The 24,418-nt window shown below is 37.6% G+C and overlaps 2 protein-coding genes across 2 annotated transcripts in view; both read left to right on the plus strand.

Moving 5' to 3' along the window:
• The window catches only part of LOC132276367 (pentatricopeptide repeat-containing protein At2g13600-like), a 31,518-nt gene extending 17,248 nt beyond the window's left edge, over window positions 1–14,270 (plus strand). Inside the window, exon 2 of the mRNA XM_059777769.1 lies at window positions 13,832–14,270. Coding sequence (XP_059633752.1) covers window positions 13,832–14,012 — 181 coding nt within the window. The 3' untranslated portion in view covers window positions 14,013–14,270. The remainder of the gene's footprint in view (window positions 1–13,831) is intronic.
• Window positions 14,271–16,907: 2,637 nt separating this feature from the next.
• LOC132276368 (glyceraldehyde-3-phosphate dehydrogenase B, chloroplastic) lies at window positions 16,908–21,376 on the plus strand. The gene is made up of 9 exons (XM_059777770.1): window positions 16,908–17,080; window positions 17,187–17,300; window positions 18,065–18,226; window positions 18,341–18,508; window positions 18,940–19,100; window positions 19,246–19,307; window positions 19,619–19,668; window positions 19,906–20,312; window positions 21,076–21,376. The coding sequence occupies exons 1-9, from the start codon at window positions 16,991–16,993 to the stop codon at window positions 21,209–21,211; spliced, it is 1,350 nt and encodes a 449-aa protein (XP_059633753.1). The 5' UTR covers window positions 16,908–16,990; the 3' UTR covers window positions 21,212–21,376.
• Window positions 21,377–24,418: the final 3,042 nt, after the last annotated feature.

The following is a 24,418-nucleotide window of genomic DNA, read 5'->3' on the forward strand; positions in this document are numbered from 1 at the left end:
CTCCACAAACACCACCATAAACACAAGGGCACCATCATCCAATTCCCATGAGCATGACCTCCCACATAGCACTCTCTCCAAGGCTCCATCAAATCTCTCGTAGATCGAGGCATAACCCACAAAACCCCAAACATTCCTAGCAAAAGACACCACCAATCCAAAGCCACTGGACAATGCAGCAGAAGATGATCCACCGATTCCCCATTGCACTTGCACATACAACACCAATTAACTGTGATTTGTCTTCACCGCCTCAAATTATCAAGCATCAAAATCTTGCCCCATTCCACTGTCCAAGTAAAGAACGCCACTTTAAGCGCCACCGTAGATCTCCACACTAATTTCCACGGAAACATAATCCCTGTATTATCTGATAAGCATCAGAAATATGATCTCACTTCAAACATTCCCTGAGATCCAGGCACCCAAACAAGCGAATCTCTTTCCCTGCCATGGATCTCATGCCGATACAATCGATCTAGCAACCCACAAATGTCATCCAACTCCCAATCCTGAAACGCCCGCACAATCCGCACATCCCAAGTAACCCTCCCGCTATCAAGCTGATAGTAGTCAGCAACCGAAACATGCCTATTAACAGCAATCCTAACCAATCTGGGAAATGCACAAGCAAGAGTACAATCACCACACCAAATATCCTCCCAAAACCGCACATCCCTACCCTCCTGAACTCTGAATTTGATGTGTTTTGAAAACTCATTCCAACCTTTCCTAATGAATTTCCAAACTCCGACACCAGCAGGAATCCTCACCAACCACGAGCACCATCCTCCTGTTTCTTCCCCAAACCAGCACAAAATAACCCTCCTCCACAACCTATGACATTCCACTCTGAATCTCCACAACCACTTGCCAAGAAAAGCCCTATTAAATGGCACCAACCTCCTTATCCCTAAACTTCTGGCCTGAATCGACTTACCAACCTGCTCCCACCGAACAAGATGATATTTAAATTCTCCTTGAAGTCCACCCCATAGAAAATTCCTTTGAAGCCTCTTAATCGAATTAGCAACCCCAACTGGTATCTGGAAGAGGGATAAAAAATAAGTAGGAAGACTTGATAGCGTGCTTTTCAAAAGAGTGACCTTCCCCCCTTTTGATAAATACTGCTTCTTCCACCCTGCAAGTCTCCTTTAAACTCTCTCAATCACCAGATCCCAAACACCCACATTCCTTGATGAAACTCCCAAAGGTAACCCCAAATATGTAATCGGAAAGCTAATGATTCCACATCCAAGCACAGCAGCTAACTCACCAATATTCTGCACCTCCCCTACTAGAATCAAGGCACTCTTCCCTACATTCACTTTCAATCCTGACACCGTCTGAAAGTAACTCAACACCGATCTCAGATACCTCTTCTAGGAAACCTCAGCCTTACAAAACACCAACGTGTCATCCGCAAACAATAAGTGGGATATCTCCATATGATGAACATCACCTCCACCCACCTTGAACCCCTTAATAAAACCCAACTCCACCACCCGCCCCATCAACCTACTAAGAGCCTCCATAATAATAATAAACAAGAAAGGAGATAAAGGATCCCCCTGGCGCAAGCCTCGCTAGCTACCAAAGAACCCGATCGGAGACCCATTAACCACCACCGAAAATCTGGCTGAAGATATACAAGCCTCAATCTAACACCTCCATTTATCTCTAAAACCCATTATATCCATCAAATACAATAAGAACTTCCAATTCACGTGATTATAAGCTTTCTCAATGTCGAGCTTACACAGAACCCTTGGGACATCACTCCTCAACCTCGTGCCCACACATTCACTAGCAATAAGAGCTGAATCAAGAATCTAACGCCCACCTATAAAAGCGTTCTGAGATTTCGAAATGATATCATCCAAAACAACCCTAAACCTTAATGCAAGAACTTTAGCTATTAATTTATACATGCAACCCAGCAAACTAATAGGTCTAAAGTCCTTTACATCTGAAGCTCCCCCCTTCTTAGGAATAAGTGCAATAAACGATGCATTCAAAGAGTTCTCAAACCTCCCTTGAATATGGAAGGTATGAAACGAGCCATCACCTTTCCCCTAACCAGCTCCCAACTCTCCAATAGAAAGCTCATAGTAAAACCATTCGGGCCTAGAGCTTTGTCCCCGTTACAACTCCTTAACGCCTTCAGCAGTTCCTTTTCAGAAAACAGAATCTCCAAACCTTCTCTATTAATTTCAGAAATAGTGTCGAAATGTAGACCATCAAGTCGGGGTCTCCATAAATAAGGCTCCGTAAACAAACCTTGATAAAAAGAGACAATCCCCCTACATACATCCTCCTCCCTAACCAGGACCTCCCCATCAATAGTAATCCTCCCAAAGTGATTGCCTCTCCTATGAGCATTAGCAAGCCGATGAAAAAACTTAGTATTCTTATCACCTTCTTTAAGCCATATAGCTCTAGATTTTTGCCTCCAAGAGATTTCTTCCGCCACTGCAATCTCAGCAATCTCCTTCTGGCACACATCCCTCCTACTTTTTTGACCCTCATCAATACCACCTATTCTTCCTCCACTCCAAATTCCCAAACACCTCCTTATTCCACCTTTTAATCTCATGTTTCAACCCCTTAAGCTTTTTTACAAGAATAAAGCTCGGATTAGCATCCACCCTAATACCCTCCCACCATGTCCTTGCAAATCCCTGAAATTCCTCAGCTTGTAACCACATATTTTCAAAGCGAAAAGGAGTACTCCTCGTTCTCAATCCACCACAATCTAACACCACAAGGATATGATCAGAAGTCGGTTTAGCCAAAGCTGCCTGAACCACATCCGGAAACTTCTCTTCCCAGTCTCCCAAAAGAAGAAAACCAATCTAGTCGGGACAATGTAAGAGGACTCTCTACCACTCCCCCATGCAAACTTAGCTCCCTCTAGCGGTAAATCATGCTAGTGATGACCGTCAATGAACTCAAAAAACTGCTGCAGAGCTAGTGTCCATCTTCCTGCTGTTGACCTCTCTATCGGGGATCTGACAACATTGAAGTCCCCCCCCCCCCCACCCCCCACACACACACCACGGCAAACCCCACTGATCCTTCACTGCCCCTAACTCCTCCCACAAAATGTGTCTCTCTCCATCCTCAACTAGGCTATACACACCAGAAAACATCTAGCAAAACCCATCCTTCTCTATGGAAAAAGCACATGAAATAGAAAACCTCCCTCTCCGTACCTCCGTTTTCAAGACCCATCTTCTATCCAACATCAACAAAATACCCCCAGACGTCCCCAAAGCATCCAACCCCCTCCCACCCCCCCCCCCCCCCCCCAAAAAAAAAAAAAAAAAAAAAAACTCCTCACCACCCTATCTGTCATGGAAGCCATCTTTGTCTCCTGCAAGCAAACCACATGCACACCCCACTTCTTCACATCTATCTTCACCACTTTTCTTTTGTCCGGGTTATTCAGTCCTCGGACATTCCAAGAAATAATTCGGCACTTCATCAATAACAAATAAATAAACCTTCTCCTTTCCTTCTCCCTTTACCCCTTTCATGGCTCCTCTCCCTCCCAGCCCCATCACTCCCCTTATAATTCACACAGGAAAACAAACTGCGTACCTCCATTCCCCCTCTCCATGGAGTCAACCTCTTTTCCCTACTCCCAATTTGTTTCCTGCTACCCCTCTTCTCCCCAGTCTTCCCCTCAACAACTGAATGTAAAACCATACGATCTAAACCTTAAGTCCGACAAATAAGTCCTCCATTACATTAAGGACAGGTTTATGAATCCTCTTCCGCTTCTGTACCATTTTCTAAAAAATATAATAAAGGGGTGAGCACAACGGCTTAGTAGGTAGTGCTATAAATGCACTCTTTAATAATCCCTGTGAGTCACGCGCAAAGAATGAAATATAGGAAAGGTTCATGCTCAATTTAGGGAAAATAAACCAAATGATCATCATCACAAGAACATGGTTGTCAAAAGTGCGCCCGGGCGCAATTACTGCACCTCACAATAGCCCAGGCGCAGCGACCTCCACTAGGCGAGTGCCTGGGCTGCGCCTTGAAGCTTGTATGAGGCGCGCCTAATGTATAATGCGGCAACCACCCAATATATTTTATATATTTTGTGTGTTTGATTGTTTGCTAACTTTCCTTTTATAGTTTATATTATTATATATTAGTAATTTAGTATATACATACAGTTTTGAAAACTAAAAAGGTTTTGGAAACTTAAAAGCAAAAAATGGTAATTTTGTCATCTTGTGAGGCAACCCATCAAATCAATAAAAATCAATTAAGCAAAAGCTGCTGGAGAAGAAACGTGAGAGAGTGGGAAAGTCAAAAGTGGGAAAGAGGAGAGAAAAAAAGAAAAAAAGAAAAGAGGAAAAGAGAAGAGAAGAGAAAGAAAGAAAGAGAAGAATCGGTTGCCTCCTTCCGACGAAGCCACTACTAGGTCAGTAATTTCATTTCAGCTTTTGTAACGACCCAAAACTGAAACCATTTAAAAAAAATAAATTTGGCATGACCTCCGCTAAAAATGGTCCTACAACAACCTGTTCAAATGAAAAAAAATGCAACGGCCTTTCAAGACATATCCAACCTGCCCCAACACACAATACAAAAGAAATATAATACATTTTCTATACCACAACATTAACAACCTCCCCAAGTTAGCCCATCATCGTCATCCCATTTAACTTAAGCATTTACATAGTCTTAGTTTACAACAAAAATAATCAAGGATATTAGTTATGTTACAGGGCATGATTTGTAAAAATGAATACTCTTTTACATAGTTTGAGACTATACCAAAAAAATGGGCTAAGATACAAAAGATAACAAAATACAACTCCTAATCTTCTTCAAGCTTGTGGGGGATTGTCATCCGCCACTTCTTTCCCGTTTCCTGAAAAAATAAAAGGGGTGAGCAAAATTGCTCAGTAGGTGGTGCCTAAGACACACCTCTTGTATCCCCGTGAATCCAACTAAGGAATAGGACAATAGGAATCGGGGTCATACTATGTCGGGAAAGTATAACATTAAATCCAATCTCAGCATACACAATATGATGCTATGAAATGCAATGCATGCCGATGTCGCTCCCTATTTTCAACATTCAAATCCACCACTTTCAAACTGTTAATATAACCCGCCCTTTGGTGACCTCGCAGCGACATGAGAGAAGGATTGGCTAGTGAACCTGACCCTTGGTACCCCCGCGGCGTCATTTTGGGCCTAGCTAGCTCAACCACGCTAGGGCAATCTCCCTAGTTCTCTCTAGGTTATATTAATACACCGGCCCTTTGGTGACCCCGCGGCGACCGGGTTTTCTCAAAACCATTTTAATCAAAACTTCTTCCCAAAATTCCCCTTTTTCATTTCAAATCACATTAATCCCACTTCATGCCCAATGCTAGTGCATAGATGCATCATGCCATGTCCAAGTTCACCATTCCATAACTAACTCAAAACTTAATTAATATAGCATGATTCACAAGAATTTTCAAGTAAAACTATAACATGCTTTCATACAATCGAGATCTAGCATGATAAGTATATAAAAATCAACATTTAGGCATGCTCTTCACGTGGGTCAATTAATACACATAACTACACATCAACATATATACAACAACCAAGTAATTTGTTAGATTTTACACAAATTAGTCATGTTAGACAACAATTCATAAAGGATTATGAACTTTATACATTACAACAGAATTATTCTAGGATAATTATCATCAATTGGACAAATTAACAACAATTTCATGAAATTAACTCACAAAGGAATAAGAAAATGTGGGTTAAAGACTCCTACCTCAATCTAAGCCAAAAGCCCCAATTTTCACCTCAAACCCTCAAAATGGGTCTCAATTTTCAGACTCTCTAGAGGCTAAAAGCTGAAATTGCTAGTATGCATTTGAAGATCTCGTCGTGGGCTTCAATTTGCCGCAAACGGCATCCAAAATTTCCAAGAGATGAGTAAGAAATCAAGAGTTGAAATGGTAGAAAAATAATAAAAGAAGAAAAGCAAGGAGAGACAGAAAGAGTTCAGTCCCGAAGTTGAAGAGAAAATGGCCACAAAATGATACTTAGTGATACAAAATGTGTTTAGTGCTTTATGGGGCCCACTCAAAAAAAAAAAAAATAACAAATATTCCTTTTATACTTTTGCATAAATTAATAAACATTACAGTTTTTTTTTCCTCCTCTCCTCTTCTCCTATTCTCTCTCTCATCTATTTTTTTTTTTTTTGGCTCTTTTTTTTTCTTCTTTCTCATTTTTTGTTTTTCTTTTTTACGGGTCTCTATTTTTCTTCTTTATTTTTTCTTCGTGTAGGGGCTCTATTTTTTTTTTTTCCCCCTCATCTACTCAGAGTCTCAAACTACTCCTCTCTGTCTTCTCTCTGGCCAAACTGGCCTTCAAATTTTTTTTTTTCCCTTCATCTACTCTAGTACTCCTCTGTTTTTTTTTTTCCTCCCTCTTCTCTTCTCCTCTCCTCTCCTCTTCTCTCTCTCATCTGGTTTATTTTATTTTTTTTAATTTTTTTCTAGGTCTTTGTTTTTCTTCGTGTAGGGGCTCTGTAATTTTTTTTTTTTTTACTCCTTTCTGACTCTTCTCTCTGGCCTTCATCTACTCCTCTGTTTTTTCTTTCTTTCTTTATTTTCTTCATCTAATTTATCTCTTTTATTATTATTATTTTTTCAATCTCTGTCTCTCATTTTTTTCTGATCTCTATCTCTCATTTTTTCTCCCTTCTTAGCATCTTCTTTTGAATGCAATTTGTTGAAATTTGCTGCATGCTGTTTGCTGGAATTTGCTAGATTATTTAAATTTTGAATGTTTGTTTCTAAATGCTGTTTGCTGAATTGCCTGAATGCTTGTTTTGCTTCTTTTGAATCTTTCTTATGAATAAATAGCTTTATTAGTTTAATTGTTCTATTTTACTGGTTGCTTTATTGGTTTAATTGTGATATATTTAGACTAATTTAGTGTTTTTATTATTGGATGTTCATTGTTTAATTATGTTATTTTTGCTAAGAATTATTGTTTTAAAAGTTTACTTGTGCGCCCCACATCACTCAGGCTCACGCCTCGCCGTGTGCCTCGCGCCTAGGCTCCAAGGGACCTCTAGCGCCTCGGTGCGCCTTGGGCTTTAAATAACTATGCACACAAATCCAAGTATAATGGATGAAATGAAATGCAAAGCCAAGGTCCGACCCCATTTCCAAACCTTTACACAACACAACACCGTCAAATCGTTAATGTAACCTGGCACGGGGCGACTCCCCGTTGTCACGAGAGAAGGATTGGCTAACTATCCCTGACCTAAGGCAACTCTTTAGAGTCATTTGGGGCCTTGGTAACTCAACCACGCATAGGGCAGTCTCCCTGTGTTCTCTCTAGGTTCCATTAACCTCACGGACACAAGGCGACTCCTTATCGTCTGGTGTTCGCAAATTTTCATTGAAATACCCCATTTTTAAAAATCAAATTTCCTCATTTCAAAACCAACTTTCCCATTACTCACCCAATGTCAATGTATGAATGTCCCAATGTTTTCATCATCATGCCAACATAAAAATTCATACATTAAACTGTAATCATGCTCACATGCTTTAGCAATAATTGTTATAATAATCCACACACAATCAACTTCACAACCAAGACATTTTAGACATGTAAATCATGTAGCAATTATCACCATAACATAACCTCTTGACAATCCATATAAACATGTAATTTAACACATTATAGGCACATAGAACATGTATATCATCACTCACAATGACAAACCCTAACTATCATGTTTCATATTCATAAATCATATATGTCATAGCATCTTATAGAAGAATTAACTCACTAAAACCAAAGGGTGTGAGGTTTAGAGACCCCCACCTCAATAAGAAGAGCAAACCCTAGTTTTCAACTAAAACCAAAGGGTGTGAGGTTTAGAGACCCCCACCTCAATAAGAAGAGCAAACCCTAGTTTTCACCAAGTGTGAATCTCCAACAATCCGAAATCTATCTACACCAATGAAGAGAGGAGGACAAGAGGAACAAACTTTCCTCTTGAAGCTTCAACAAAAACACTACAGCAAGAGGAACTCAAAATTTTGAAGTGGTCAAATGGGGCTGTTTTTTGTATCAATGGAAAGATCTCAACAAATGGTGAGTTTTTCCCTTCTATGCCATGGTCTAAATCCCGTAAGAAGGTACCCAAAAATAAGCTCCAAGGTAGCTTCAATGGTGACCAATGATGGAAGAAGAAAAGGAAGAAAAAGAAGAAGAGCTGATCAGGTGGGGGAAGAAGCAATCTGCAGAAAATGATGGGGTCCCCCATGTAGGATTGGCTAACTATCCTTGACCTAAGGCAACTCCTTAAAGATTAATCTTTCCTTATCCTTCAACCTTGGCAATAGAAGAGTCCCCAATGTAGAGTTGTTCTCCATGATTTATAGCCTCATAGGTAGTGAATATCTTCTTATCTGAGCAAACATGACAAGTAGCCCCTGTGTCCACCCACCATTCTCTATTCTTACTCACAAGGTTGATTTCAGAAACCACAGTTGAAAGGTTTAGTTCTGACACATCATTTGTCAATTTATCTTGCTCGGTGATACGCACCTAAGTGGTCTTCTTCTTGAAGTTATCTTGTGCTATACGGTTACAACAGTCTTTAGCTCGGTGTCCTTGCTTATCGCATATGTAGCACTTCCCGCTGAACCTCTTGTAGTTTCCTTGGCTGGGACCTTGTCCAGAGTGCTTCCTCTTCTTATTTTTCTGCTCAGCTTCCATTACGTTTGCCTTTGACACCATTGAAGAATTTCTGGATTTCTTTGCAGATATGCCGTTATCTTCTTCAATTGCTAGCCTGACAATCAAGTCTTCGAGCCCCATTTCTTTGCACTTATGCTTCAAGTAATTCTTGAAATCTTTCCAAGTAGGCGGCACTTTTTCAATGATTGAAGCTACTTAAAAAGATTCCCTCAAAGCCATCTTTTCAGTATGTATTTCATGTAGGATCAGCTGGAGCTCCTGCACTTGGCTCGTAATAGTCTTGGAGTCCACCATTTTTGTTGTAAAACTTAGACGTAACCACTCGCAAGCGCACGAATCTTTGCAAATAGGGCTTCCTTGTAAGGGTGTTGTACCCAAGGGACTTGTATTAATGAAGTTGTTAACAGATTTCTCAAATTCTAAATTAACTTGAAAATAGGATAACCAAAATTTGATGATTTATTCTGATGAACTAGGTAGAAAAATAAAAGCGATAATTAAACGAGATGTAGAAAATAAGAGAGAAGGAACTAGAGACATGATTTCACCACTAACGTCGCACCACCAGTCAATTGCATCAATTTATTGGAGATATATATAAAACATGCATAAGGAATTAATCATGGCTACAAGCACATATTAATTCAGCTAGAAGATAATATAAATTAAAGCTAAGCATGGATTATCTTTGATTAGCATAAACCATCTACTTAACTACTTTACTCTAGGGTGTAGTATGGTCTATCTTCTCTCGGCTTAATCCATCAAATCTCTAATATTATATTCAGTGAAAAACCATTGCATAACCATCTCATTCACAACTACAAGAAGTGAATGAGTTGTGTTCAATCACAAGATTCAAATATCTAAGACAAGATAGAAAAATGCTTTGTAATTGAATTAAAACTTTAAAACCGATTTTTATTGAAAAGTCAAGTAAAAATCCTATAGGTTACACAATCATGCATAAATAATAATTGTCCTCCAATAAATAAATACAATCAAACCAGTGGTGCTAAGCTAGGGCTACATTACAGCCCTAGCAAAGCTTTTAGCCGAGCATGACTGGAATAGACTTCTTCATGGTTGAGGAAGACATCTTCACCACCGTGGATTGATCCCTTTTTTTTTCTAAATGCTTCTCCTCTAATCTCAGCCTCAAGCTCCTCTGTATGATGATCACAATGATAAAAATAACTCCCTTTAAATAAGAAAAGATCAGGCCCAAAGTTCCCTTTTTTGTATAGAAGACATATATGGAAAATTCTACCAAATAGGGACTCCAAAATTTGTACAGACTTCCAGCCTAGTTTTGATAAGGTAAACAGCTGTTTTATGAAATCCTCGTGAAATACAAAATTGTAGATCTTCGAATTTCCTTTTAACCCTCAAGAGAATTGAGTTGTTTTAACACTCGAGGAGAGAGATACTGACAGATTACCAAAACAGGTTCAAGTTACCAATTTTGGAGAAAGTTTCCTAGTTCATTTTCTTCTTGTTTCCCTTCTCATCAACTTGTGACTTCTCTTGGACTCTTTTCTAAGTCTAATTAGACTAGGATCTTCATCGTTGCTCGGTCCAATGGATGTGATCTTCTACCCTCTTGGATATCATCTTTTAAAGCCCGATTTTACTGATCTTGACTGATTTTTTCATTAAAGCCCTACAATAAATATAAAAAAAAAATGTAAAATCACAAATAAAACTATTACTAAGAGAATAAAACATGCAAGTTAAGGGGCTAAAATGTATAACATTCAGCGCCTAACAATTTTGAAGTCCAGAAATCGTCCGACCACGAATTTCTTCAGACCAGCGTCCTCAGTTTTATATTTCTTATCTAGTGACTCCCATAGCTCTTTAGCAGTACTGATCAGACTGTACACATTATATAACATGTTGTCTAATTGATTGATGATGTAGTTCTTGCATAGGAAATCTCCTTGCTTGTAAGGTAGAACATTATTTTCTGTTGCCACCTTTTGAACTCTGCCCCATTAAACTTTTCGGGCTTCTCCCCATGACTGACGGGAATATTAGGCATAGTTGTACTCATACTTGCCATTCGTCTGTTATATATGAAATATACAGACCACAATTCAATATAATATAACAACAGTATTTAAATAATAATACTATAGTAAAACGAAATTTGTCTTAAGATTGTAGTCCAAAATGGTGTATAAGTACCATATTTTATAGTATTACTATTTAAATATTATGAAAAAATATTATATATATATATATATATATATATATATATATATAATTCTCTAATGATGTATATTATACTAAATAAAATATACTTATATATTAGTATAATAAAACCGAACTTTAAAAAAAAAAAAAAAAAAAAAAAAAAAAAAAAAAAAAAAAAACCCCTTGTTAATAGGCTGAGTCTAGAATTGGATTCTATTTCCTTAAGACAGATTCGCTCTGCTATGTTGCTGACGGGCTCTGTAGCGTCAGTCTCCCAAGATACAACGACCTTTCTTTCTTCGGTAGCAACGCTGGAAACTGGAGAAATGGGCGAACCGGCTTGGTGTAGTACTCTCTCTCTGAACCAGACTCAAACTCACACATTAACACTATGTGTATGCAAAGAAGTGAGAAAAAGAAAGGAGAAGATGAGAACTCAGAAACAGAAAGAAGAATTATGAGTTGGTGTGATTTGCAAATGACCCCCAATGGGGTATTTATAGGCAACGTGGTGTCCCTTCGTTAACACACGTAGCCACTTCCAATGGGTTGCAATGGTTGGTTGGTGTCTCTTCGTCAACATACACAACCACTCCCAATGGGTTACAATGGTTGGTTTGACTAAAACTCACACCTATTCAGATTATAGGCATCTCATCATTTTAACCAACCGCACATGTTAAGCACTGCAGACTATTTTGTATGTAACGTAATACCACCATATCATTGTTGACATTCACGTTACTGCAACTTTTTAACTTACGTTGCAGACAATGTTCATTCACATATTCCAACAGTTGGAGATGGCAGTTCTAGCAACAATTGGGGATGCTTCCAAGTGGAACGTTTGGATTGTGCCACGTGTCCTATGTCTTCCCCAGCTTTCTCATAGTGTTGACATGTGTCAAATCATATTCTCCCATGATCTACAATAAATAATGGTTTTGGTGGTTGAGGCATGTTTGCAAGCCTTTATTCACATTCTGGAACTGCCAAGTGGAAAGGACAGTTTAGGCAGCAGTTGGAAACTTCAAACTAAAAGGTTTAGATCATGCCACGTTTCCCATGTTTTCTTCAGCTTCCTTTGGTAAATGCTCCATGTTCTCAGCCCACTTGCTAATTTTCAGTAACTTCCTAGTAGTTGGAGATGGCAATTCCATCAGTAGTTAGAAACTTCCATCTGGCACGTATGTGCAATGCCTGGTGTCCCATGATTTAACAATTCTTCTTCGTGTGTATGAATCCTCTCTCCTTTGAAATTATATATATATATATATACACCACGTTATATTCACGTTCTCCATTAATTTAACTAACCACCAAAGCTTCAATTTAGGTAGTTTGCTATAATCTAACAAACTTCTAAAATTTCTCAATGAATCTGGACACAAGTCCACTTTTGGCATTCCTTACATGCCATAACCATTGCATGATATATGGAACATTTCCTATAAAGTAGGAGATATTGTAGGAGTGGGGAGTTATAATCCTTAGTGACTAGATCAAAGATAAATATGCATGATCTGATGCTTGCCATGATTCTAATGGTGGGCTTGTGTCTCACCGAATCCTTTTTGCCTTTGATTCAATCTTTAGTGCCACTAAACAGCTCCATGCTTTAGACCTAGGTGGCTAGGTGGAACTGCCTACAAGGTAGCATTCATTTCCAATTGTTGGAATAGTAATCTGGTGTGGCAAGTTCCCATATGTCCAGATTTTAGGTATTAACAATAGGTAGTTGCGTTCCCTCGGGAGGAATAGATTTCACTTTGAACTTGTTTATGTCTGTTACGAAAAATATAGCAAACCAAGGACACAACCAAGAATCACGACAGAAAGTAAACACGCCCACACACAAAGAATACAAAGATTTACATAGTTCGGCGTAAGCCTACATCCATGGTGAAAGATTTCACTATGCGAAAATCAAGATATTACAAGTTTCAGCCCCCAAAACCTAGCTCTTGCTCCCACTCCCACTCCCACTTCCTTCTCTGTGATTTTCAGTGCTCTCTCTAATCCCACTCTAAATCCTAAACGGCCTTATATACCGGGCTACAAGATAGTACTAAATAGGGTCCACAACCCGCAAGTGGAAAACGGGCCAAAAGGCTTGGGCCCACACAACGCTCGATCATTGGGTTGAAACCGGGTCACAACGCCACCCAAAACCAAATTCGGGCCACAACATCACATTTTCTTTGTAACCAAAAGGAGTGTAATCTAATGGCTACTTTAGGCATTGCTTCCCTTCCATGTCAACATTAAGGACCAAAGGAGTTTGTATTTAGGTTATGAGCATTCTTAAGAGTTGAGAAGGCAAATTGCCGAGTTAGTTTGACGAGTTCTATCTTAGGTGATTGGTAGCTTGAATTAACAGTGGAGTTATAAGTATTAAAACTGATTTTGCTCCAACAACACTTAAGTGGATTTCATACAATGTTCTTAAATATTATGGTTCCCATGTTGTAAAACAAGAATTATTGTTTGATGAAGATGCCTTTTATTTATTGTGGCAATGTTTGCGAAAGTCATAAAAGTCATACCTCGGGTTTGAGTCCCGGTGTTTCTTCATTTCCATGTACTAAACTTGTTAACCACTAATCTATAACCTTCTTCTCAGTTCTCCCATGCTACTTAAGAAAAAATATGAAGAAAGAAGATGAGAGGAAAAAAAAAAAAAAAATGGTTGCCCTTCTGTTGGCTGGATCTGTTGAAATTACTTAGTAGTTCATATTAACTTATTTTCCACTCAATATATTGTTTTCATAACAAGTCTTGGCACATTATGAATGCCTCCTCTATTTGATCATTGCGTTTGTTTTTTTGATTCTTTTAATCTATTTGTTCTCATGAATGCTAGGCTTTCCTCTGAAGTCAGTGGACCAATCTCTGGGAAGTGTGGTCCCCATGATTCCACGAACATATCCTTCAGTCCCGGTCGAGTGGGGAGGCTGCAATGCTCCACCTCTCAGAACACTTTTACTGTTCAAGTTCAAGCAGGGTACATGTATCATCTTTGTCCCTCAATGGTATTAATATAGATATAGAATTCCTATGATCAGTCTACTGCTTCTTGTGTCACTGAGGTGGTGGCAGAACAAATCCTTGAACCTTTTCTTGACTGGTATTATATGGTTATATCTTGTCAATATAGTTTGCTAATAATTCTCCAAATTCTGTTACAACTTTTTGGATATTTGTCATTACTGAACACTTCAAATCACTTAATACATCTTTTCTAGTTCATGAATGGGGGGAACTTTCTCCTTGATTTCTATTTAAATGGCAGTGTGATCAAAGATTGAAGACTCTTGGCTGTCAAGTTTTAGTATCTCCTTATTTTGGTTTGTTATTTTGCCGAAGTTATTGTAATTTCTGTTTTTTATACTAAAACTCATAGATTCGAGCATCTCTTAGTTGTTTTAACTTTTTAACTTGCAATATATCCTTACATTAGTTTCATCGGCTAAAACTGTCCTTGACAATGAAACGGGATTGATTGATTTTTTAAATTTTCACCCACTTCAACAAAAAATTTATGTGAAATCCTGTCTACAGAAAGCCCCCAAGATACTGACACAGAAGATTGAAGAACTGAACTCAGCTATTAATGATGTTTCTGGTCAGCTCCGATCAGAAGATTTTCCGAATGGTGTGGCTGTTAACTGAGATGAATTTGAAACTTTTGCCATATAGGAATGCTCTTCTTCTTCTTCTTCTTCTTCTTGCTCTCTCTCTCTCTCTCTCTCTCTCTCTCTCTCTCTCTCTCTGTCTGGTATCATCAAGTGCTCAAATTTTGGGCTGATTTATAATAGGGAGTGCTGTTTGTTATAACCATTGTTGCTACAATGGAATTCTAGTTTGACTTCCAGAAATTCACTCAAAAGAAAATGATATAATTGGTTTGGAAGTAGATGGAGAGTGTTTGTCGAGAGGCAGGCAGCAGAGGAGTAGTGACTGATTCCGGATCAATTGGTTGCAGTTTGCATAGATTGAGACAGGTTGTGAGTTATCTCTGCTTGGCTGTGAGAATTGGGCTTCAAAGTTGCAATACCAGTAGTTCAGAAGAGTTAGGTGCTTGATGTTTTCAGCCCTCCAGGTAAGGAACTCTTGTTTGGCTTACCCAAGTACTTGCCGCTGCAGAAAATCAAGGGGAGAGATGTCATTATCTGCTGTTGTGTATAAAGGTTCATAAATATTCCAGCTTAATTGTTTCTAACCCATGCTATTCTTTCCATTTATGTAAATTATGTTTAGGGTAAATTACACTGAGGTTTGGGCAAATTACACATAATTTTTTTCTTTTTTTTTTTTTTTTTTTCCTAGTTGGGTACTCATACACACTGCCTCCACTGAGGTTCGAACCTCTGACCTCCCTTTGGAAAGTAGGGGTCTTGTATCACTAGGCCACAGCCCTGTTGGTAATTACACATAATTAGACCATTTAGCGTTTATTACTTTGACCTTCCTTGAGATTTGGCACATGTGTCAGCGATACTCCTAGTGTTTTCTTTTTGACATACCTGTTTTGTCCTTCATGAAAATCTTGCCATTCCCTTTTATGAAAATGAGGGCGTCACTAACTTTTTATACTCAAAGTCACCTTCCGGCCACTGGCGAACGGGTTTGGGAGAGGTCAAAGTAATAAACACTGAATGGTCTACTTGTATGTAATTTGCCTAAATATCAGCAAAGATTAGTGTAATTTACCCTTATATTTATGTTGTTAGGAAAAAAATTCTATGTTTTCTTTTCCTTTGCAGTTGCAGCGAGGTAAAGTTCACTTGTATATTTGGCCAAGCAAACGGAAAAGAAAAGGAAATGTAGAAATTACAAGTTCTTCAAAAATAGTTGGGAATCATGATTAAAAAACATAATAATAAACAAATGAAAAGGTCTCTTTCTTGCTTTCCTCATCGCTTCTTGTGTCCCTGTTTTTCCATTTAAATCAAACAAGGGAAAATGTGTTACTTTGAATTGTTTATTTATTTCCTTTGTTTGATTGCACCAATTCTGCTCTAAGAGATATAGGGAACCACCACAGAAGTGGATTTTTATTTATTTATTTATTTATTTATTAGTAAGAAATATCACCGCTCATGCATCCACTTTGCCCCTTTGTTTTATTGAAGTGTTTGTAAACTGCCTATTGCACCATGTCATAGTTTCAACGATTGTAATGAATAATTTCTCGTCACAAGCCCTTGGTTATATAAGTGAATAACACTTTGAAAATGGTACCTTCGGAATTCAGTTTCTTTATGAGTCTACTCAATTTAGTAATGACAAAATATATACGGTTTTGTTACCTTTGAGAGCACCAAATGGGCAAACTAAATATCCTCCAATTCTAATTCTTAGGTGTTCATTTGGTGCTCGCAATCATAACAACTGAAAAATAAAATCTATTCTTCATGATAGCAGAACAAATCCTCGTAGTGGTTAATTCCACCGGTACTCTAGATTTTCACCTGCTAACAAACTTTCAATAATAATAATTAGTGGCCCTCCTACTATATTTCCTTTCAACAGATATATATATATATATAGTCTAAATTGAGATTGAAACAATGGAGATATTTTTTCTCAAAATTTGTCCACCATGCATCAAGATATGATTTCAGCCAGAAGAATGCCAAGGTGCCTTTTGATGGAAGTTATGGGACATATGTGTATGTTCCAAATAATTGTGGTAATTAAGTTCCAAGTAATTTGAAAAATACCCAAGGGCATACAAGGAACAATGAATGGGCAGACAATCTGTGGCTTAGGCAGAAGAAAACACCATCTTATCTCATATCCGCCCATTCTCACCACCCGTTCCTCTTCCTCTGTTGCAACCACAATTTATTTGAAATTTTGACAATGGAAACATTACATATACTATATATATATATATATATATATATATATATATATAATAACTGAATAAACGAATATAACAGTATATATATATTATATTCAAGAAGTTGTATATATATATGTTGAGGAAGTTGTACTCCTAGTATTAGTTGCAGCCATGGCCACCCATGCAGCTTTGGCTTCTACAAGACTCCCAACCACCACAAGGCTTCCTTCCAAGACCTCCCACTCTCAATGTTTCTCCAAGGTCTTTCTCTCTCACTACTTTTTGTTCCCCTCCTAATCTCTGTGGCTCTCAATTAATTGTCTTCTTTGGCCAAAAAATAAAAAATAATTATCTTGTGGGTGTGTAGAGGCTGGAGGTAGCAGAATTCTCGGGGCTTCGATCCGGTGCATGCGTGACCTTAGCCAAGAATGCTAGGGAGGCATCCTTCTCTGAAGTAGTGGCATCCCAACTTACCCCCAAGGTTATCTTCTACTTCTTTCTTATCAATGGTTATTGATTAGTTGTATATTTGTTTTTCTTCACTAAACCATTGAAATTGTAAGAGGGTTTGTTCATATAACTAACTTAGCATATATAGCTGCATAAGCATAGTTTCAATAAGAAGCATAAATTGAGTATCCTTAATATAAGGCTTTAAGCAGTTCTTCGCCCAATTAGGACACTTGAGAAACATAAATTTTAGAATCATATATTATCATGATTTTCTGAATCATTGCAAAGTAACAAAAGTCTGATTAGATTAACTGGGAAAAACACACACACACGCACACACGAATGAATTTTTAGTCTGCTGATGTGGGTAAGCGTTACCGCCAACCAAATTGGAAACTAAGGGGAACTGGAGTTCTGATATTGTTTGGGAGCAGGAAGAAAAAAATCAGCAGAAAGTTTCTATTCAGATGTATTTTGTGTAGTGTGATGAATTTGATATAGATAAATTGCAGTGGAGAATTTTTAAGCAGTTTGAGATTTTATTTTATTTTTAAATAAATTTTTTTAAAAAAACACAAAAAATCCTAGTAGAAGTTGTAGAATTTAATATGGACCATGTATTCTGATTAGAGGTAAGAGTTTAAGCTTCAAGAGTTCAAGTATAAGATTATATCACATGGTGCAATGTGTAAAAACATAAATACTTATTTGATTCAGTACCTAGTTTTCCTTGCAGAAACCTGGCAGTAATAAGTTGATTTAAATTTTTCCTTTTTTTTCTTTTCTTAATAGATTGCAGGATCAACCCCTGTTAAGGGAGAAACGGTTGCGAAATTGAAGGTGGCAATTAACGGTTTTGGTCGCATCGGCAGGAACTTCCTACGGTGCTGGCATGGCCGCAAGGACTCACCGCTTGAAGTTATTGTTGTTAACGACAGTGGTGGTGTCAAGAATGTGAGTGAATTTACCACATTTATGATTATTATGATTTGTGGAACATAAACCAGTAGTTGAATTGATTTGTTATTATTATTATTTTTCTACTAATAACTTTTGTTGCAAATATAGGCATCTCACTTGCTGAAATACGACTCGATGCTTGGTATTTTCAAGGCAGATGTGAAAATAGTGGACAATGAAACCATTAGCGTTGATGGTAAGCCCATCAAAGTTGTCTCTAACAGGGACCCTCTGAAGCTCCCTTGGGCTGAACTTGGCATTGACATTGTTATTGAGGTATACTACTTCCTAGTTGGTTCTCGCGTTCAAAGTTCCATTGGTACTCTCTCTAGTTCATTCCTATACATAAGTTTTAACAATATGTATAGATTGATTTGAGAGGGTTATATATATATATATATACACACACAAGGTGCAAGGAGTAATTTGCAACAGATTATATCTTTCCCTCTATTCTAACACCCTCTTGGGATTTCAAGTCCAAGATTACTAGTCAAATCTCTTACGAAACTCAAACCTTGATTTCAAAACCGTTCATTTATTTAACTGTACCATAAATTTCTTTCTTTCTTTCTTTCACATACTATCAAGTTGAATTTCATGTCTTCTTGAAATCCATCCTGACCCAAGAGGAGAGCTGATTTTTCATTTGACTTACCCTCTTCCAAAAATGTCCTTTTGAGCTCATTGAGTCGTGTGAATTACAGGGAACAGGCGTGTTTGTGGATGGCCCAGGTGCTGGGAAGCACATCCAAGCTGGAGCCAAGAAAGTTATCATCACTGCTCCAGCAAAAGGGGCTGACATTCCAACCTATGTTGTCGGGGTAAATGAAGGAGACTATGACCATGAGGTTGCTAACATTGTAAGGTCAGTATCTCGTATATTTTTCTGCTAACAAAACATTAATATATATATCATCATTGAGGTTCTTGTAGCACTGAAATTTCTTTGGTATGTTCTAGCTAATTAATTAGAAGAGTAACATCATCTATTGCAATGTTGGCTTTTGTAGCAATGCTTCTTGCACCACAAATTGTTTGGCTCCTTTCGTGAAGGTCTTGGATGAAGAACTCGGTAAGCATCCATTTTGTTGGAACTTATTAACAATAGGGCCCTTCTTCAAATTTCACATTCCACACGGGCCTACAGGACCAATAGTTTAGATTGCATCGAATCCTGCTTTTAGCATCCGCTTCCTAGCTGTCCTACCCAGCTGAACCTAGGACTAGTCAAAAAACCATTGTGGAAGGTGGCGAAGGCATTTTAAGAACTAAATCAAGACATTTATCAGCAACCTGATCCACAATTGTTAATTTGGCCGGCGTTATAATTTTTCTATGTTTTGGAACACTGTCCCAGTTACATATCTCTGATTCAACTTGCAGGCATTGTCAAGGGAACTATGACCACCACTCATTCCTATACCGGTGACCAGGTAATCACACACATTATTATTCATAAATTTTTATTTTCTAGAAGTAACACTGATGGTGTACTCTTGCTTGTTAAAAATGAATGCCCTTCATATTTGAACAACAAAACTGTCAGGTTGATCAAGAGCATCCAGCAACGCATTGTACTGAATTTAATGGAATTTATTTTTTCTTTTTTTGGAGAAATATGGCTGCATCAGCTGAAATAGAAAATATATTATTGCTCATGTTCTGTGCAGAGGTTGTTAGATGCTTCACACCGGGACTTGAGGCGAGCTAGAGCTGCAGCACTGAACATCGTCCCAACAAGCACGGGTGCAGCAAAGGCTGTGTCTCTAGTGCTACCTCAACTAAAGGGAAAGCTCAATGGTATCGCACTCCGTGTGCCCACACCAAACGTATCTGTTGTTGACCTTGTTGTAAATGTTGCGAAGAAAGGAATTTCAGCCGAAGATGTCAATGCAGCCTTTAGAAAGGCAGCAGAAGGTCCACTGAAAGGCATATTGGCAGTATGTGATGTCCCTCTTGTGTCAGTAGACTTCCGGTGCTCTGATGTCTCATCCACCATTGATTCATCTTTGACAATGGTCATGGGAGATGATATGGTAAAGGTGGTGGCCTGGTATGACAACGAATGGGGATACAGGTATGTGTTCTACTGCTAAATGAATCTGATGGTATAAATAATTTAGGTGTCTAAAACACTGAACTAGCTGGTTTCTTCCCCGGCAATTCATTGGCTTTGGAATTGCTGTAGTTCAGGATTTGGAATAGGAAAATACGCATAACTTGTATAAACTCTGCTTATGTGCATTTCAAACCATTGAGGGCTAAACATGTTAGTAAGGACCTGTTTGGCAACCGTTATTGTTTTGTGTTTTTTGTTGCCAAAATGGTGAAAAATATAAACAAGTGGCAAAAACATGTTTGATAACATTTGTTACGTTTTGCATAGTAGTGCATTTACTTCAGAAAATGACCTAATTCTGGAAGCTAGAAAAGGATGCTTTCACTTGTTTAACTATATCAAGATATATTTAACAACAGTAACAAGATATATTTTTTTTTCTTTCTATTTTTAAAAAGGCCAGTATAATGTAGATACCATTTTTTTTTTTTTACTAGTGGATAGTAGATACCATATTTTTATAATTATTCAGTATATTTTTTTCTTTTTAACTTTGAAACATCGCGCAACAAATTTAGTTACCAAACATGTTTGCGTTTAAAGAAAAATTTCCAATACAAACAAAAACATTACTTTTACAATTCATGTGAAACTCAAAATGCAAAAACAAAAACGGTTGCATAACGAGCCCTAAAAGAAAAGTGAAGTTAAAACATAGAGTAATTCCTTTTTCAGATTTAACTATATCTCACTTGTTTTGTGTTTATATATCTTTTTATAGCCAACGGGTTGTCGATTTGGCACATCTGGTGGCAAGCAAATGGCCGGGCATGCCTGCAGTAGGAAGCGGTGACCCACTGGAAGATTTCTGCAAAACAAACCCTGCTGATGAGGAGTGCAAAGTTTATGAAGCGTAGATGGTTTGCTTTATTTTTCTTCCTTTTTGGCTTGTCGAAAACTATTTAATTTCCTCAGGGGCCAAGGATTTTCATTATTCTTTGTCACTAAAATGCCCATTTTGCAATGATAATTGAGAATACTACTAGTAGAATTCTAATAAATTAAAATGGTGCTTCAGCTCAGATAGGCTTTTGTGTCCATTGTACTTGAATCTCAATTGCAAAAAGGAGGTAAGAAATGTCATGCAAAACCAATTAGTTGAACTTGAATAGCATCTGCTTCAGCTCAGATATGCTTGTCCATTGTACTCAATCTTCTTTCTTTCTTTTTAATTTATTTTAATATTATTACTTTTTTATAACTTTTAAATTTTAGTCAATTATCCTACTAATATTAATTTTTTTAGAATAATTCAGGAAAAATCTGTTTTTTAGGATACCAAACATGCATGTTTTATGTTCCTGCTCTTGGTGTGCTGTGAAGGCCTTGTTGCTCACAGTGACAAGTGCTTTCACCAAGCCATTGCCTTGTCCGAACTTGGTGAAATGCCTTAGATCAGGCTGTTAATTGCCACACTATGAGGATGAACTCACCACACAATGCCAAGCAACGAAACCGATCCGATATGGCCCGAAAGAACAGCCAAGGATCGATATGAGCAGAAACCCAAAAAGGGTTATGCTTGAAATTTGAAGTGGTGGTTCGAATCGATGCCATGTCTATCATCAGCTTCACTGCTGTTGCCCCTAGTACTGTCGGCAAGGCCGGTTCAGTGAAGGCAAAACGGAAGCTATTTAAAAATATTTCAGGATTTTAACCACATTTTTTTTTTATCAAATCATACCCGATTAATTTATCGTCAAATATGAGAAACACTCTTTTTCCTTTGGCACTGTGAAGGCACTCACTAATGAAACTTCACTTCTATGACCCCAGCGTACACAGATGTGTGAAATCTCTATCGATAAGGATCAAAAATGATTATTATCTTAGCTCCAATTAGATAAGGATCGAGTTTAGGAAAACTAGTCCTAAATAACAAAGACTGATTTTTCAAATTGGTTGGATTAAGCAAAAAAATTACATATGCATTTGGAATTGTTCAGGTCCAAAACTATTATTGCAAAATATCAGACATCCATATATATATATATATATATATTGAAAACTTTACTGTACACGTAACTTTAACCACATCTCCCTGCTCTATACTCGTACAAACCTACAAATGTGAAGAAAATTATGTGCACATGTGATGCTTTAAATTCGAAGATTCAATGCATTAACCAAAAAGATCCAACCCGACCCGTAACCCGAGTCAAGAATGCAGAAGCTAAGAACCACATTAGCCCGTGAATGAAACACCAAAGGTCAAAATATGCCACGCTAAACATATTGGAACATTCCATGAGGTTTTAGGCTATATGGGAATGATTTTGACACAAATCGGCATTTTCAGCATATAGAAAACATGACCAATCCTTACTAAAATAAGCATAACTCTTTTTATATTTGGAATTTTGGAGTGGGACTGGTATCATTGGAAAGCTCGTTTCAAAGCAGTCAGTTTAGACATAAGAATGACCCAATTTGGAATTAAAACGAATGACATATGACTGTCTAAAGTTAGCTCAACGATGCTGTAAATATGGGGTGCAACCGGTCGCAGTTTTGGGCTACCGGTTGCCCAAAACTGAACTTGCTGCCCAAAAAACATAATAATAAAGCACCAAGATGACCTCAGAAGATCCCGAAATGGTCGGTTTGGTTACAGGAAGGCAAGCTAAGGAACTCATCATAAGGATTCAACCATGCACCAAAACTTTCTCCAAACCTCATATAAATACAAATCATGGCATTGACAAATGTAATCCAAATAAATAAGTGCAACATACACTGAAGTGTGCATTAAAGATGAAACTCACACATTGGAAATAAAATGGTCTTATGGCCTCAAATACATCATCTTTAATTCACTTACTCTTGCATATTCTAAAATTAGTACATGAGATTACAACCACAAAAGAAAGAAGTGTGTTGGTCCCACTTTTGAATTAAGGTTTTCCCTTTTAAATGTCAAAAAGTCTGCCACAGGTTCACTACATTAAGTTCTAAGTGATTCTGGCATGCACAGTGCATATTATTGATCTTTAGGGGCGGCTTGGTCATTCGACATTGTTAAGAAGACTATTCAAATGGTCTTAGGAATGTACATTCTATTGAAGACTCACTCTGCAGGGCATTTAGGATTACAAGCCTTAGCACAGAAGTTGATATTTGGCTACAGAGCATTTTAGGGGAAATTAAGTCTTTTAATAGATGTATTATACTCCCTCTGTCCCAAAATAAATGTCCCTTTTGGGAAACTGTGACTCACATTCTCAAGTTAATCAAGTGTTCACAATCACAGCTGCAGAAGACAATGTATATTGACAAATGTCACTATAAGGGCATTTTGGTCAAAGCATATTACTAAGCATTCTTGTGACACGTGTCCTGTGGTCTTAGTGTGGGAATATACAGGCTGTTATTCATTGCTTAGTGATTAAGCTTGTTATTTATTCATATACATATACAAATACAACCTGTCACAATCACATATGCATATCCATAAATAGCCCTAAGAAAAATTACATATTGTTCGTAAGGCATACTGACTTCTTATATTCCTTAAGTAACCAATTTAAACCTTATGATCACTTAATTAAATTCTTTTATCAAAGAATTTTTAAAATAAATATTTTTCTAACTAAATAAATAGAAAATTAATTTTATTAAACATTTTACTAGAATGCCCTTAACATGTTCGAGTGATCAAACTTATTAAATTGCATCAAGGTGATATTCTAACTCTTATAAAGAATGTGAATTCCATGTTGAGCATTTGTATTTCCACAGCTCCAACATTAGCCACCTAAGTGTAACGACCCAAAATGATACCGGTCGACGGTACCAAAAAAAAATATTCGGCATGACCTCTGCAAAAAAGGGTCCTACTACAACCTGCTGAAATACATGTAAAATGTAATGGCCTCACTTGGCCTCAAAACTAATTTATCATGTCCCAACACACAATACAAATAATAAACAACATTCCCAAAATCAACAACATACATATAAAAAGTCGCGTTCCTCTAATTCTTTCAAAACATGGAAATATCGGTCCACTACCTAGTCCCATAATCCTTTACAAGGAACGCACTTTAGTTACATTTAGTTACAGT

Source organism: Cornus florida, unplaced genomic scaffold, assembly GCF_030987335.1.
Source record: "Cornus florida cultivar Cherokee Brave unplaced genomic scaffold, ASM3098733v1 CherokeeBrave_3.0.0_Hap2_Chr10, whole genome shotgun sequence".
NCBI classification, from domain to species: Eukaryota; Viridiplantae; Streptophyta; class Magnoliopsida; order Cornales; family Cornaceae; genus Cornus; species Cornus florida.